We start from the raw sequence: 15,127 nt of genomic DNA, 5'->3' as shown, positions 1-15,127 counted from the left end.
TTGAGGCGTCGATAATAATAAACGATCTTCTAGGACGAGGATACTGTCAGGAAAGCGTCAGTCAGTCCAGTACTGTCAGAGAGACAGGAAAAGTGTGACCCGCAATCACATGCCGTCAGCCCACCGCCCACTAAATTCACACTCGAACATCATTTGTGTTTCCGGATTCAACGTCCATCAAATCTTCTCGCGCGCCACGACGATAACGCAATTTGACAGGACGGTCCAAAGATCATTCGATTTGCGATTTCACCTTATCTCTCCATTCCAAGGAAACCAGTCCGGTTACCCATGTCTGGTTGACCCTCCGGCAACCCAGATTGCAAGATATTCCACGACTCAATTCGTGTCATGGCCCTGGTGCGAACTTGCAACCAGAGGACGATCGGGCCGACCGTGCGAACAAATAAGAACGATGCTGGACTATCTCTGGACGATATTCTAGGCCGATGCGATGCCAATGAAGAGTCGGGCCTGTAGCCGTAGTGTAACACGATTTGTTTTATTCGAATTGATTTTATTTTATTTTATTTTTTTTTGCCCCTCCGCTTGCGTTCAGTCCATTTACGGATCCGCTATCACATGCTTTTCGACTTCTTCTTACTTTTTTTATTATCGTCGATTCTGAATAGCAAATTCTATCTGATGTGATTGTTTGATACCTCGAAGGCTAAATAAATATCCTTCTTTCCCTGGCCCTTTCCTCCAACGGACTGACTTATCTTGACCCTCCCTACTTTCTTCTCTTCCCCCCACTCAGCTTTGCTTTCTATCACCTCTGCCCTCCTACCAGTGGCATTTGACCTTTCTTATTCTCCGATAGTTCGTGGCGTACACATTCCTCCCTCCTCCTTCCTCAGGTATGCGATGCAATGCACCTCGCCGATCCCCGTCCAGTTCCACCCCAGATACTAACCGTCCACCCTTTATAGCAACCGATGCCTCACGCAGAGCCAAAGAAGATGGGTGAAAACGCTGTCAACGGCGAGAAGGTCCACTCGCACTTCCTCGACGTAAGCCATGTCTCCATCGTGATTGATTCTGGACTCTCCCTCACCCTTCATACAGCACCTCACATCCTACCCCGTCGTCTCCGACTCCATCACCGTCTTCAAGAGCAACAAGTACGGCGCCAAGTCGATACAGTACGCCGACCAGAGTTATGACCGCATCGCCAAGCCCGTCCTGCCCTACTTCTCCAAACCCTACGGCTACATCGCACCCTACCTGGCCCGCGCAGACTCTCTCGGCGACCAAGGACTGTCTCAGATCGACTCGCGATTCCCGTTCATCAAGGAGGACACCGATAAGCTCCGGAACACCATCTACGACAACGCCACCTACCCGGTGCGAGTCGTGGGCGATGTCAAGACCCATGTCTTTGACACCTACGGATCCGAGTATAAGAAGTGCGGCGGCGACGGCGTGGTGGCCAGCGGCAAGGCGCTGATCACGACCAGCCTGGTCCTGTCGCAGGAGTCCCTGGGCTTCCTCAGCTCCTTGCTGCAGGCCAAGAAAGAGCAAGTAAAGGATGTGGTCAACGATAAGACCAACCAGGCCAACAACTAGAGATGGATGGTGTGTAATTTTCTACGGAGGGTTCTTTGTCCAGCAGGCTTTTATGTTTAATTGCTGTTTCTAGAAGGGTGTTTTGTTCTTTTCTTTTCTGCGCAGCTACTGGATTGATTCATTTTCCATTCCAGAACGCCGGGGTCATGTCTCATGGCCACCGGTTCTTTTGATACACTACCCAACTTCTGATGATATCAATACCCAATTGCATCTCACCTCGAACCAAATCGTAACCACGGCACTAAAACAAACAAAACAAAGCAAGACCATTTAGTATCCCTGAATCGAAAACAATAAAAAGAAAACAAACCAAAACAAAACAATACTAAAACAAGAAAAAAAAAACAACACCAACACTGGTGCAACAGTCGTAAAGAAAACCTTCAATCAACTGATTCTCGCAGATCACATGTGATCGAACATGTGACTGCCCAATCGAGCTCTTCAATCAATCACGGCGCATCCCAGATAAGCCTAGCGCCATATCCCCTCGCGTCGCGTCACTAAATTAATCAGTATCAATATCGGATAACTCGATAACGACTCAAATCGACTCGACCTCCATTCCACCCATTTTATCCCACCAGAAAAGAATACAAAACACACAAAAAAACAATGCCCCTCATCCGCAAACGCCGCGCCGTAAGCCCGGCCCTCCCCATCAAAAGAACAAAACCAAACCAAACTAACAAACCAAACCCCAAAGGACCCTCCTCCTTCGCACCCCTCAAACTCCTCCGAACCAGAATCATCCGCAGGCTCCGAAGCAGAACAAGACCAAGGACCAACCCCTCAACGCCGTCGCACAACAAACCAAACCCAAGCGTCCGCCTCCGACAGCGACGACGATGCAACCCACCACCCGAGCAGTACAGACGTGATGGTGAAGAAGATGGTCCGACTGGCCCTGGCCTGCGAGTATGCGCGGCTGCCGATTCGCAGGGCGGAGATCGGGGTGAAGGTGCTGGGCGAACAGGGCACAAGACAGTTCAAGGTGGTGTTTGAGGCGGCGCAGAAGGTTTTGAGGGAGAAATTTGGTATGCAGATGGTGGAGTTGCCGGTGAGGGAGCGGGTTACGATTCATGATCGGCGGGGTGAGTTCTTTTATCTTCCATATTTTTCTTTGGTAGGGGGAAGGATTAGTTATGGTTATGTTTAGTTGGTGGAGTGGATTGTGGAGTGTGAATGCGTGCTAACAGGAATGGATAATTCTAGCGGCCCAAAAAGTCGAAAAACCCTCATCAAACAAATCCTGGATCGTGGGGAGTACATTACCCGCCGCGTACCGACGTCCTGAGATTCTACCACCGACGAAGGCCCCGTGGGAGAGTACCTATACCGGATTATATTCGTTTATTATCGCGGTGATCTTGCTAAACGGGGGATCATTACCGGAGCAGAAGCTGGAGCGGTATTTGGCGCGGACGAACGCCGATACGTATACGCCGATTGATCGGACGGATCGGTTACTGCAGCGGCTGGTTCGAGACGGGTATCTGGTTCGCCTGCGGGAGATGGATGGCGGCGAGGAGGTTATTGAGTATATGGTGGGACAGAGGGGGAAGATGGAGGTTGGGAGTGTGGGCGTGGCCGGCTTGGTGAGGGAGGTTTTTGGGAGTGGGAATATGACGGCGGAGCAGAGGGAGGATTTTGAGGGGAGGTTGGCGAGGAGTTTGGGTCTCAAGCAGCCTGAACCGCGCGAGGAGGAGGAAGGGGAGGAGCGAAATGGGGATGTGGAGGGGGAGGGAACGCAGCGAAGACAGTCGCAGAGACGGAGGAGAACGGAGGAAGAAGAAGAAGAGGAGGAGGAGGAGGAGGAGGAGGAGGAGGAGGAGGAGGAGGAAGAAGAGGATGAGGATAGTGATTGAGATTTATTAAAATGGTGGTCATGTTGATGTTGTATTTGTGGTTTTTTTGTTTGATACCCTAGCAATGGTACAGATATTGGATATGACACTTTCCAATGACTATTTTACATGAATATTATGCTATCAAAGAACTAGAAGCAACCCCTGCCATGCCCAAGTTAACAAAGACAGATTGATGACATGCAAACGAATACAACCAACAGGTATAGTACTGACTAGCCTGTCCTACCAAGGCAACCAATATTGTCGATGACAGAGCAAGGCGCAAAACTAGGGCTGGCGCAGCCCGAGCTCCAGCTACAGAATCTCCCTAAGATTACTTGCTACCATGCCACGACTATGCACAAACAACACTCAACCATCCACAGGTGTCTGTCCAATAAACCTAGAATCAAACTGCTTCTAGACATCCGATGAGTAGTACCAAAGCACAGTGTATCACTTCGCAAGACGACAGATGATATACGATGGAAGCTATACACCGGGAGAGTCTAGTAATAGGCTATGTACAAGAACACGGCCTACGGGCTTCTTGGCTATCCCAGCCCTGGAGGTTATCGACTGTCAAGCACCCCACTACCAGCGATCAGATCAAGAGTAGTTTATTATACCTAGAATTCATGAACCAGGTGAACATGCGAGTTTCGTAGATAAATCGAAAACCTTCCCGGATAGGGTTAGGAGAGCCGGTTGTTTCAGAGTGGGACATGTAATCTTACTCCCAAGCCCTAATTGTAGTCCATCTACCGACGGTGGGTCTGGCATACTTACTGTCTGTTAAGCACCTGCAAGCATTTCCCACCAATCTTTTACTCAGACCATGGTTGGCCAACGGAAGTTGACTACCGGATATACTCCGTGCATTAATCAAAAAGTCCAATATAATAATAGGGGCTGTTGGATCAATCGGGTTTTGCACTCAACGCTGCTGTTTGAACCAGACGACTAACGGGACTTGGGTCAATCAATATGAAACGGAAGCCTTCGCGCCTTTCTCCATGGCTTAAACATAGCCTAAAAGCCGATGCTTTAAAAGCAAATTGCTCCCTGTTACTTTATTTCTCCAATCCATCGCTGAAGATCTGGAATCTTTCGCCGGGACCATACATTCGTTCATTCATTCGCTCATTGACTGGCGGGATCTTTTTAATCCTTTCACTTCTACATACATAGTTGTTATACTATTTTTTTTATACCACAATGAAATTCCCTTCTTCTCTGGCTTTGACAGCCTTCTTGACCGGCACTGCCCTTGCCGGCCCCCACGGCCAAGGCCTTAGAGCTCGGCGCTTCCAGGGCCCAGGCTGGCTAGGCGAAATCGACATTGACAGTCTCTCCGAGGCGCAAGCCGAGCAGCCCAGCGCCCAAATCACGGCCGCTCCCCAAGCCAAATCCAAGGTCATCGCTCACAGCCAGGCCCAATCCGAAGACAACTACAGAATCAACGAGAACTGGGCGGGAGCAGTGCAGGAAACAGCTCCCGCAGCCAGCGCGACCTACAGCTACGTCGCAGCGACCTTCACCCTCCCCTCGGTGACGCCAACAGCCGCCTCATCCTCCGAAACGCAAGCCGCGTCCTTCTGGGTCGGCATTGACGGCGCCACCTCCGGTGACGCTATCTGGCAAGCCGGCGTCGACATCTACGTGCAAAACGGTCAGCCCTCCTTCGCAGGCTGGTACGAGTGGTACCCGGCCAACTCGGTGGATATTGACCTCGAGTTCAACTTCGGGGACGTGGTCTTCACCAGTGTTGAGTCGACTTCGAACAGTGAGGGTGTGGCTGTTATCGAGAACTTAACTACCGGCAAGAATGTTACGGTTACTGCCTCTGCTCCGGCGGCGACTGCGACTTTGACTGGTCAGAACGCCGAGTGGATCCTGGAGGATTTGGCGGTTGACGGTGATGGATTGACGTTTGTGGATTTTGGTGAGGCTATCTTTACTGGATGCGTTGCTAAGGCAGATGGTAAGGAGTATGGCCTTGACGGATCGGCTCTGTATGCGGTTCAAGATAGCTCGAGCAATACTGTTCAGGCTGTTCCGACTATTGTTAGTGATGCGGAGTTGAAGGTTACCTATCAGTAATTGCCTGAAGGTGGTGCAATTCTCTGTTATTTATACCCTGAGTTATCAAAAGGCTTGTCTGATTCAAAGATTGTATTGATACGTCTGATTGGTTCCAGTCCAAGTTCCTGTGTGGTATACAGAGCTTCCTACTTTTTACTGTAATATAAACATCCAGGACGCGGAAGGCTGTATATACTGTATCTTGTACAAACTAGATAGTTACCGTGACCTGTCCCTTCTACGCTGTTGGGAGCCCAGACTATACTTAACACCTTGTAATTAACACCTCGAAATAAGAATAAGTACTAGTAGATCGCAAGGCAGCTCCTTTCCTTAGTTGCCAAGCCGATGGATCTCCAGAAACTGGTGCCATTCACCGTGGCCGAGGCCCAGGAAATGATGTATAAGAAGACGCTATTGTTTAAAGTTCTTCCATGTTATCGGGAGGCTCATATCATACTTATCTTCTATATTAAGCGGCTAGAACGTAAGAGACAAATGGTGATCCAAGTTGATGTGCGGTAAATAAGAGTAACCTCCCTGCGATTCATCCTTGTTCAACGAATATGTTAACGGGTGATATGCCCTCAGTCAAATGCTCCGGGTTTTGCCAAGTCGGAAGCTCTCGTGCTGACTGCATCTGAATTCTTACTGGGTGTAGTAGTGATAATTGGAGTGTTTGGTTACTGGATGGAGCACTAGGGAGTGATAGGAGCAATATAGACTGTGTTGATCGGTTACTGATGGGGGTAAGATAAATATGGATGGATATCATTGGATTATATTGGATTTTGTTGGATTTTGTTAGATTTCGCGGGATTTCGCAGGATTTCGCGTGATTTCGTGGGTTTCGTTGGATTTTATTGGATTCTGACGGGTAGGAGGATAAATGGGCAAGGATGGGCAAGGATGGGCAAGGATGGGCAAGGATGAGTAGTGATCGGCGAACATCTTGATCAGTGACTAAAAGGTAAAACCTATAAGAAGGACGAAGAGACTGCGGCATCCAAATTATTCTGGATCCGTTCACTATGCTTCCTACTCGCTATATCTGTCTAATTCTTCTATAAATCCTCTCTGTTGTGCAGTATTCTGGCTTTCATTTACTGTTGGGATGGAGATCGCATCTAGTCTCGCTATCTCCAAACGATTGCAATACCTGAAATGCTCTTGGTGTCGAAATGACACGAACAAGGTATAGGGATTTGTGCATTTAACTACTGTTACACTTTCCTTACATTTGGTTGTTGGCGGATACTGACAATAGTTACCTCAGTGCGTTCTCCCTGGCCGCTCATGGCTATATCAGCAGTGTGACCATTGTGCCAAGTGCCATTACAATTACTCCGCTAGCATGACTGCCAGCCGAGAAAAGCAATTGCATCAAAACATTGTTTCAAGACAGCCACGGCCAGACACGCAAGGACAAGATCAACCAGGGCTTCAACTGGCGATGCATGAGATTCAGCAGCCCAAAGGAGCTTCATCGGAGAAGGCGGCCATGGTGCCCTCTCCAAACCCAAAGTGTGCACGTTATTTTGCTACACTGATGGAAGCCCACTGGAAGTATTTCGGTCTTTCCTCATTATGTCAGACCACGTTCGACCTAGCCGATTTGTTTATAGAGCTTGAGACTTCAAAAGCCAACACTGTCTACTACACTCTACAGTCTCGCAATGCTATGGCTGAGCTGAGCCTGGAGTATACGACGTTGGTCGAAGATGGATATTCAAGAGGGATGAGCGAGGAGGCTGTCAGAGCCTTTATCTTTCGGAAAGTGATGTTCGACCTCGGGATACCAAATGAAGGTATTGATATGCGAGCCAACGAGTGGAAAAGAGACAAATTGATTGAGGGGTTTGACAAGAGTATCTCCTGCGCGTTGAGATGGAAAAAGCTTTATGACGAAATTGGCGTCCCCGAGGTCTTTCTAATTAGGGGCGGATCTGCTGTTACCGATGACGGAGAGGAAATTCCTGACCTTGATTTCACGTCGATGAGTAATGAAAGATACCAGTCCCTGATTAACCGACTTCTTTCCCCGACACTGGGGCTTAAGGAGACTTGCTTGAAGCTTAATGGAGTGGTGGACATGATCCGGCGTTTACGAGACCTGGATCAACTGGCGGTACAGAGGAACCTTCTGGCTGACGAACTCGAGCGGCGTGTCAAGAACGTCCTGGGAGACCCTAATATTTTGTATGGGAGTCCTGGTGGCGACTTTGAGTGTCCCAAGGATGACGGTGACGATGACGATGACGAGAGCATGCTTGACATAGAGGCATGCTAAGGCTCGAACATGGCAATACTTGAATTGCCTTGAAGCATCGGCTTCTCTCAAATATGGTTTGTTTAGTGTGTGTGCCGGCTTTATAGCTCTCTACAGTTATAGTGGCCGCTCTAGTAGAGGCGAGTCGCTTGGTCCATTTGTCCAGACTCGCTTCCGGAGACTCTTTCGATAGAATGGCTGTTCGCTTAGGGGTGGAAAAAGACTGTTGACGAAGAAATCGCTGTATTTAGTTTACCTACAAAGTCTTCTTGTTCAATTTATCTTGCTATCTTGCTTTTGGTCTGTTTCCCCTGATGCTAACGGGGCTGAGGTATGGTAGTGGGAGGATGTCTAGAGCTACATAGATAGGAAAGCTAAATCCTCGAGAGCTGTTACCAGCACCGTGTTTAATGACCATTCATGCTGGACGAGAGGATATTTGGAGGGAACAAAGAACAGCGCACGGTCATTCATGGTTTTGTAGAGTCTTTTCATAATTACACCGATATCGGTTACTGCCCCTGTTCCTGGTTCTTTGTTGTCTCCTTTGTTGCTTGAGTCAAGACAAGGCCTGGAAATAAACACAAATCCTCTGCCCTCATATCTGTCCGCATAAGAGAGAGATATCCTACTAAATAAAAATCGACTGTTGCATATCCACCATAATGGCACATGGGACCTCTGCCCTGAAGTCTCCGTTCAAACCAGGGTTTCCTTCGCTGATATGAATAACAGTAAACTTCATACCGAGGGCTGCTTTGGGTTCGTAGAGTAGTTCTAGCTTGATTTCCTTTGATAACAATAGCCAGAGCTGCAGTTAGGGGCACAGATAAGATGTAAGCTAATCTCTCAACTCTATTCATGGGTGTGTTTGCTAAAATGACAGTCATATAGCATATCCGCGATGAGTCGCCCTTCAAAAGCTCTTCGAGCGATAATCAGATGCAGCAGTGGTCTACGTCTGCATGATACATAAGCTAGTCGAAAATCCTCCTGGACTAGTCCGTCAATATGGAGCGACAGTCTAAGAAAATAGACACTACAAGAAAGCTTGCTCATGGCCGGGCGCAGCTCAATAACAAGGCAGTTTTTAAACCCTTGGTTAGGCAGCGTCTTCATTTGCATTCTCGGCAGGTCAGATGATCATCTCACAGAATGGGAGTGGTCTAAAGATGAGGCGTGTTAGGGCCGACACTGATTCAAGGCAAGACATGTGTGAATGCCGGTTAACTGATGATGTCATCGTCTGGGTTGACGGGCCTGAGGATTCGTGAGTACTAAATTATCCTAATCTTAACTTAGTAAATATGTACGCCAAAAGCGTTGGGTATCAGAGGAAATTCCAAGGCGTATGGCTTTGACACCAATGAACGACGTTCTGCCACCCCCGCTTACCAGCGTATACAACCGGCCGTTATAGGGCAACACGATCAGGTGAATGATGAGAACGATGACCAGGAGATAAGGCCGTATCTGATGCCTATTATGTTTCGATAGCCCAACCTCGAGTTCCCATCAGTTTTCGAGCGATAGTTGGGCAGTCTTGATCAAGCACCCTATTGCGACCATGGTGATTGATTCGCCCTCCACGACTATGATCGCCTTACGCTTTCCACGTAGCGTGGCGCAGCCGCAGCCCTCACAAGGCGATTATGTGAAGTTTTGGATCCAGGGTACATCGTCCATAAGGCCCACATCCTCGCTGTATGTCTCAGCTGAAGCACAGTCTATGTTGACCTCAGTATCCTATACAATTCCATTATGATGGTTTCCTGGAAAGAAAAGAGAAACAGGAGCGCTGTGAAAAGGTTTAGAGGAACGATTCGACCTCATCGAATTATCCCACCAGGTAGAGGTGAGAGAGGTGCAAGAGACAAATGAACGCAAGGTAACACGTATTGTAGATAACGACCTATTAGATTCGACCGCACATTCATCTGTCATTACTGTGTTTCCCGCCTGCTGCCAATCGACAACACGAATTAATCCGAGCATGCTGTGGTACAGGTCATGGCTAAATCGACGGGCCTCGCTACTGTCACTGGATCTTTCGACGGCTTTCCCAACTTTGGCGGAGACGAACGGGTTAATAGAAGGGTCCAGTTTGCTCAGAGTTTATCTTGGAATTGCACGAATGATGAAAGAGGGTAAAGCTTTAAGAGTTGATGATATTGTGACACAATTGCAGTTGTCCCATATATTCCGTGTGGTGCCTGTGGAACAGACTTGTTTTCAGCGTGTGCTTGTTTTCACTATTTTAGGATGGCAGACAATGTTATGGGAGCCAACCTGGGACGCAGCCAATCCGACGCAGATGACAGTTGCACAACTGATGGATGGGTACGAAAGCCGAACTTTCATGGCGTATACTCAAGATCATCGATGCGCTCGGCTCCCCATGCATGAGTTCCTTCTTGGCTTCGGGTACCTACTGCCAACAAGAAGCACAGATCGTCATAGTCCCGAGAGCTTCGCGACAGTCCATGCCAAGCAATTCAATATGTCTCTTCTTGCCACCATTGGCGGGATAAAGATTAGGTGGATTGACACACTGGGCGCGCATCTAGAGTTTGATAACCGCACCAAAACCTTGTTCCTCTTTCGGTTCCCTTCTTTCTGCGCTGCAAATCTCGAGAAAGACTTATCGGGCGAGAAATGGGTACGAGGAGTCATACATGGGTATGTATTTAGTAGCCTCACACACCTTGCTTCAGCTGTCAAATGGCTTACGATTCATTGGTTCTGAAGTTGTACCGCCCCAGCTGACGATCCTACCAACTGGGCTACCACTGAAGATGTGACAAGTTTTCTATACGAGGTCCTGCTGTCATATCGCCTGCTTTTCGGACTTTCAGCAAAGGGACGACAATTCTACCGATCACTACGCCCATTCAGTGACCTTCCGCCTGACCAACATGATCCCCTACTCGGGGAACTATGCGGCTCTCGCACCCTGACAACAGTATCCATTGACCACCATGAAGATATTTTTAGTCTTGTTTCTGACTTTCCAATCCTCCACGACCGATTGAAAGCCCTTCAAGCACACCTGGCATGCCAGAAGGCGCGGGGCCTGATACAGTTATGGCGGGACAAACGAAGTACAGAAGCATGGTATACGTTCTGGGCTGTTGTACTCATTGGAGGGGTCGGGTTGTTTCTCTCATTTGTTCAGACTGTTCTTCAAATCATGCAAGTATTGTATAGTATTCCTTAGGGCTACAAGGGCCTGTTAGTCCGACCAAATACTATTGCAAATCACAGAAAAACATGCAATGCCAACAGCCAGCTATATCATGTTACGTATGAGTCTGCTTCGTGAAGAGAGATGCCTCCTCCCAAGCGCTCCACTTCCACCATAGCCCAGAAACATCACCGTCCCCTGTACGCGTAAACTTCAATATCCCCGTTCGGTAGTCGAATACCTCCAACATGCAGTCGCGTAGCCAAGAATCACGGTCAAGGGGAAGGAAGCTGAATTCGTGCTCTTTATGGAGCCTTAATAGATACTCTTTATCGGTTCGATGGTTGAAAGACACAGCAAGATCAGACCTCGATTCGTTGAAGCGAACATTGAGGGTAGTCAGGAGATGAGCGTTCCGATAATGACCTTCATATGTTCTAAGATTGGGTAGATGGCTGTCACTAGCGCCACTATCTCCTTCACTCTTTTGTAAATCTTCCCGCAATGGACGCAGGATGTAATCATCGAACCATCGCCAACTAAGTACGGCTTCCTTTTCAGCCAGGTCTACTATATCCACGCGAGGTTGGAGGTCGAATAGTTCCTATGTCAGGATCCGCGCACTCCAGTCAGCAGGATCACCATCAGTAGCTCCACTGGCAAGAACAATAATTGCACTAGATGTCTCGGGAAAAGTGTATACGGCGGAATTGTAGCCAGGAGCTTTTCCATTGTGTAGTATGACTTTGAGAGGTGGTGAATCCTTGCCTAGTACATAATCAAGATGGTCGCCTGAGCGGCGCGTCTCTTTATTGAAGCTAATCATGCCGAGGTTTGAGGATGGGAGAGTAAGACTCAACCAGCCTAGGCAGTAATAGCTCGGGTAACCTGGAGCATCGTCGAAAGGATGTGGATAGTGACCATGGCGGATGGTTGTTATTTGTCGCAGTGGGTTATTTGGGGGAACCGGCCGCTCAAGCTTCTCTTTAGCATGGAGCTGCTCCCACGATTCACGTTCTAATGTCGCTTTGACCCAAATTAATAGGTCTTGGACACAGCTGGTAACCCCCTGACTTGCAAGAATGTGGGTTTTCTCTTGAAGGTATTCGGGGAACGGGAGTTTCGCGAAGGAGCTATTTGATAGGCGAGCATAGGGTAAGGCTATATTTGAATCCGAGTTGAATTTGTTCATGGAGACAAAAGTCCGGAACATGCGTAAAGGACGTAGGATACGTTGCTCTAGTAACTCAGGGTAGCACGTTCCATCCGAGACGCTCTCAAGCACTTGGCTCGCCAGTGCTGAGACATGATTGTTGTAAAGCCACCACCGGCGAAACCTTGAACCATGGCTATTGGATGTTGGCAATGCATTAAGTAAATGAACTAGCTTAGACGAGTCACTGATTATTGACCCAAATGGCCCAATATGGAGGAGGTCATGCTGTGCTAGCCCGGTAGCGTGACTTAGTAGATCAATAATATTGGCATATTCTCCCAAATCTCGATCATTAACGGGATCAAACTGCGGTAGATATGTGCTGATAGGGACATGCCAATCAAGCTTACCTTTATCCACCAGGATTCCCACGGCAGCGGCTAAGAAGCCCTTTGATACCGAGGCCAGGGGATAAATAGTCTGTGAATCTGCCGGCAGGTGCTGCACTTGGTCTCTCAGTCCGACGCTTTTCGTATAGATGATATCACCGTAATGAAGGACTCCACATGATATAGATGAGGCCCCGCAGATTTCACGAACGCGTTCTATCTGTGCGTGGGCCTCTTCCAGTCGTTCAAGGACCTGACGCAATTCCATCCCGTTCGGGCTTGCTTCTGAATTGACCAGATCAGCCCTTCAATGTTCGACATATGGCTGTCAGTTCTAACTATAGGATATTTAACTGCATAAAGAGCTATGGATGCTATGGATATGATCATCACCATCGTTTCAGACGAGGTGTGGTGTGTAGAGTAGGTCCATCCACTGCGAAGACCAGTGATTGCATCATACTCGACTGAAAGCCCTAGGCGCAGGCAGAACGTCTGCCCGAGTCTTCCGGGCAAAATAAGCAACTCCCAATGAAAGCTTGCTGGAAATAAATGGAGAGCTTCTGATTAGACCAGACACGAAGCGCATCATTGTTTACCAATAATACCTGTCTTTCTGTTGAGGGATCAGCTGAGCGCACGCTGGATTTAGCCCCATTGGACTGAAGGTCTACTACAGGCCATTTGTGCCGTGCTGGGAATCAATGAAGTCTTTGTTATATGAAACGCTGGCTGCGTAGGACTTGCAGTTCTAGAAGGAAGAGATACTAGACAATGAATATCTAGATAGCCTCATTACGCAACTAGTATCCCAAGTCAATGTTCATATACTGATAAATTTTAATCGAACGAGGCACTCCAGAAGATAGGAAATTAGCATATGTTATGATATTGGCCTCCGCTAGAATCCTGAGGTTCTACCTTTCCTGTGTGAGTAGATTATAGTGGACTTAGTAAGGCTCCCAGACACGCTTATTGCAAGCATCATATGACAACTTTCGCATTCATGAGGGCAAGCAATGCTCCGCAAGAGTGGACGGAAGCATCCTCCACAAATCAACGTAGTAACTTCTGTCATTGTTTGAGTGCAGCCCGCGCCTGTGCAACCTATGTACTACATGGTCGGCACTTCCTGGCGATTAGCTCGGAGATGGATATATGTATGAATACATACAGTACTGGAAATCGATTGTATCGCAAGTTTCATGACGTCTTACAGGGGGAGGTCCAATAAATGACGTGGGCTTTATCGCGACAACTTTCTGACCATATTCATTGTGTCTTAATGATGGGGGTCCGTGAGCACTAACCCGCGTCGTAAGACAATGAAAGATAGTTGGAAGTAGCCGAGGTTCAACAGGGACAATGAACTCAAGCAGAGCATTTCTTCGGCTCACCGCTAGACTGGATTGTATCGGCTTTTTGAACTCTCTAGTCGCTTTGTATATGCGTCATATCTATCTTAGACAAGAGGCAATTACCTATGGGACACTAGATGCCCCCTGCACATAACTGTTTGTATGCTTCAGTCTGGTAGTGATTGTTTTCCGTAGTGCCCGATGAGGGTTTCATCCTGTGATTGAGGAAGACTGCTGGCTCTGTCTCTGGGAATTATAAATACGCCATAAGCCGGACCGCGGATCTCAATTATTCAGTCATTTGGTTCGGACCTCGATATCAAGAAATAATCTAACACAGCCACGCAGATCCCTGTAATCCTAATTTATACGAGGTATGTGGTTTAGCACTAGCTACAGAGCGTTATGCTGACTGTCACCAAGGGGCACTGCAGCAGCCTGTTGCTGTCGCTTGGGTAATCTTTCTACCAATATGAATCCACAAGACTCGGGCGGAGGGGGCTCAGGTGCGTGTGGAGGCCCTGGATTCGCCTCGGTTGGTGGAGGTGGTATGCTGCCTGCTATTGCATATTCGGGGCCATGCACCCACATGCCTCATTCTATCGAAAAGGAGAAGAAAAGCTCCGTGTGCGGAACTAGCCCTACTAAAGCTAGCGATAAGTACAACAACGCCTTTGAGTGAACAAGGAGCCCCCAGCACAAAGGTATGTCGTCGAGTAGCGTGACAAGAAGCCCTCTGAATTGTGGTTTGGAGCTCAACTTCTTTGTTCCTCCGCAGCCAATGCAAGACTGACAATCCAGAGTTGTAGGGTGGTCATCATCGATTCTATCAGTGATGGTTATAGGAAGTTTATGATCCTTAAATCCGCTTCGTATTCTTCCATTTACTGAGGAGGGCGATGAGTTTACGTCGGAATCCAATCCAAGGTATTTATTTGAATTAAGTCCATCATCTACTCATGTGATGAACGTAAAGCCGTTTTCTCATACCTAGCCCATCAAAAGAAGGGTTAATTGTTAGTAGCTAGACTGGGAGACGATCTGTGCTGGGAGTCTTGAGGTCTGTGGTGGCTAATTCAGCCTTGGCAGGATGTTCAATGATATTTATGGCTGGTTTTCTAGCAAGGTTACAAGAGCTGCTGGAATACAGGCACTGCTACTGTAAGAAAGAGCCTGGACTTTATGCTATGGCATTCGATACTCTAGCACCCGCGAGGGAGTTAAGAGCGAGCGGATGTTGGCATCGTATATAGGCCTCTATACA

At 48.1% G+C, this 15,127-nt stretch overlaps 4 protein-coding genes across 4 annotated transcripts; 3 read left to right on the top strand and 1 right to left on the bottom strand.

Annotated features, from left to right (window-relative positions):
* Positions 1–962: 962 nt before the first annotated feature.
* On the top strand, positions 963–3,440 carry BDV38DRAFT_268200 (MAGE family-domain-containing protein; the record flags this gene model as incomplete). The annotated part of the gene is made up of 4 exons (XM_032056731.1): positions 963–1,013; positions 1,069–1,536; positions 2,279–2,666; positions 2,788–3,440. The coding sequence occupies 4 exons, from the start codon at positions 963–965 to the stop codon at positions 3,438–3,440; spliced, it is 1,560 nt and encodes a 519-aa protein (XP_031917998.1).
* Positions 3,441–4,598: 1,158 nt separating this feature from the next.
* On the top strand, positions 4,599–7,797 carry BDV38DRAFT_295742 (A4/G1 family peptidase; the record flags this gene model as incomplete). The annotated part of the gene is made up of 2 exons (XM_032062771.1): positions 4,599–5,406; positions 6,878–7,797. The coding sequence occupies exons 1-2, from the start codon at positions 4,641–4,643 to the stop codon at positions 7,795–7,797; spliced, it is 1,686 nt and encodes a 561-aa protein (XP_031917997.1). The 5' UTR covers positions 4,599–4,640.
* Positions 7,798–10,010: 2,213 nt separating this feature from the next.
* BDV38DRAFT_236639 (uncharacterized protein) lies at positions 10,011–11,016 on the top strand. The gene is made up of 2 exons (XM_032053483.1): positions 10,011–10,455; positions 10,525–11,016. Exons 1-2 carry the CDS (start codon positions 10,049–10,051, stop codon positions 10,991–10,993), a joined length of 876 nt encoding a protein of 291 aa, XP_031917996.1. The 5' UTR covers positions 10,011–10,048; the 3' UTR covers positions 10,994–11,016.
* A 59-nt stretch (positions 11,017–11,075) lies between these two features.
* BDV38DRAFT_268198 (serine hydrolase domain-containing protein) lies at positions 11,076–12,773 on the bottom strand (the record flags this gene model as incomplete). Its single annotated transcript, XM_032056730.1, has 2 exons — positions 11,076–11,530; positions 11,585–12,773. 2 exons carry the CDS (start codon positions 12,771–12,773, stop codon positions 11,076–11,078), a joined length of 1,644 nt encoding a protein of 547 aa, XP_031917995.1.
* Between the last annotated feature and the right edge of the window lie 2,354 nt (positions 12,774–15,127).

Source organism: Aspergillus pseudotamarii (genome assembly GCF_009193445.1).
Source record: "Aspergillus pseudotamarii strain CBS 117625 unplaced genomic scaffold BDV38scaffold_6, whole genome shotgun sequence".
NCBI classification, from domain to species: Eukaryota; Fungi; Ascomycota; class Eurotiomycetes; order Eurotiales; family Aspergillaceae; genus Aspergillus; species Aspergillus pseudotamarii.
This window is presented reverse-complemented; position numbering and strand designations above follow the sequence as displayed.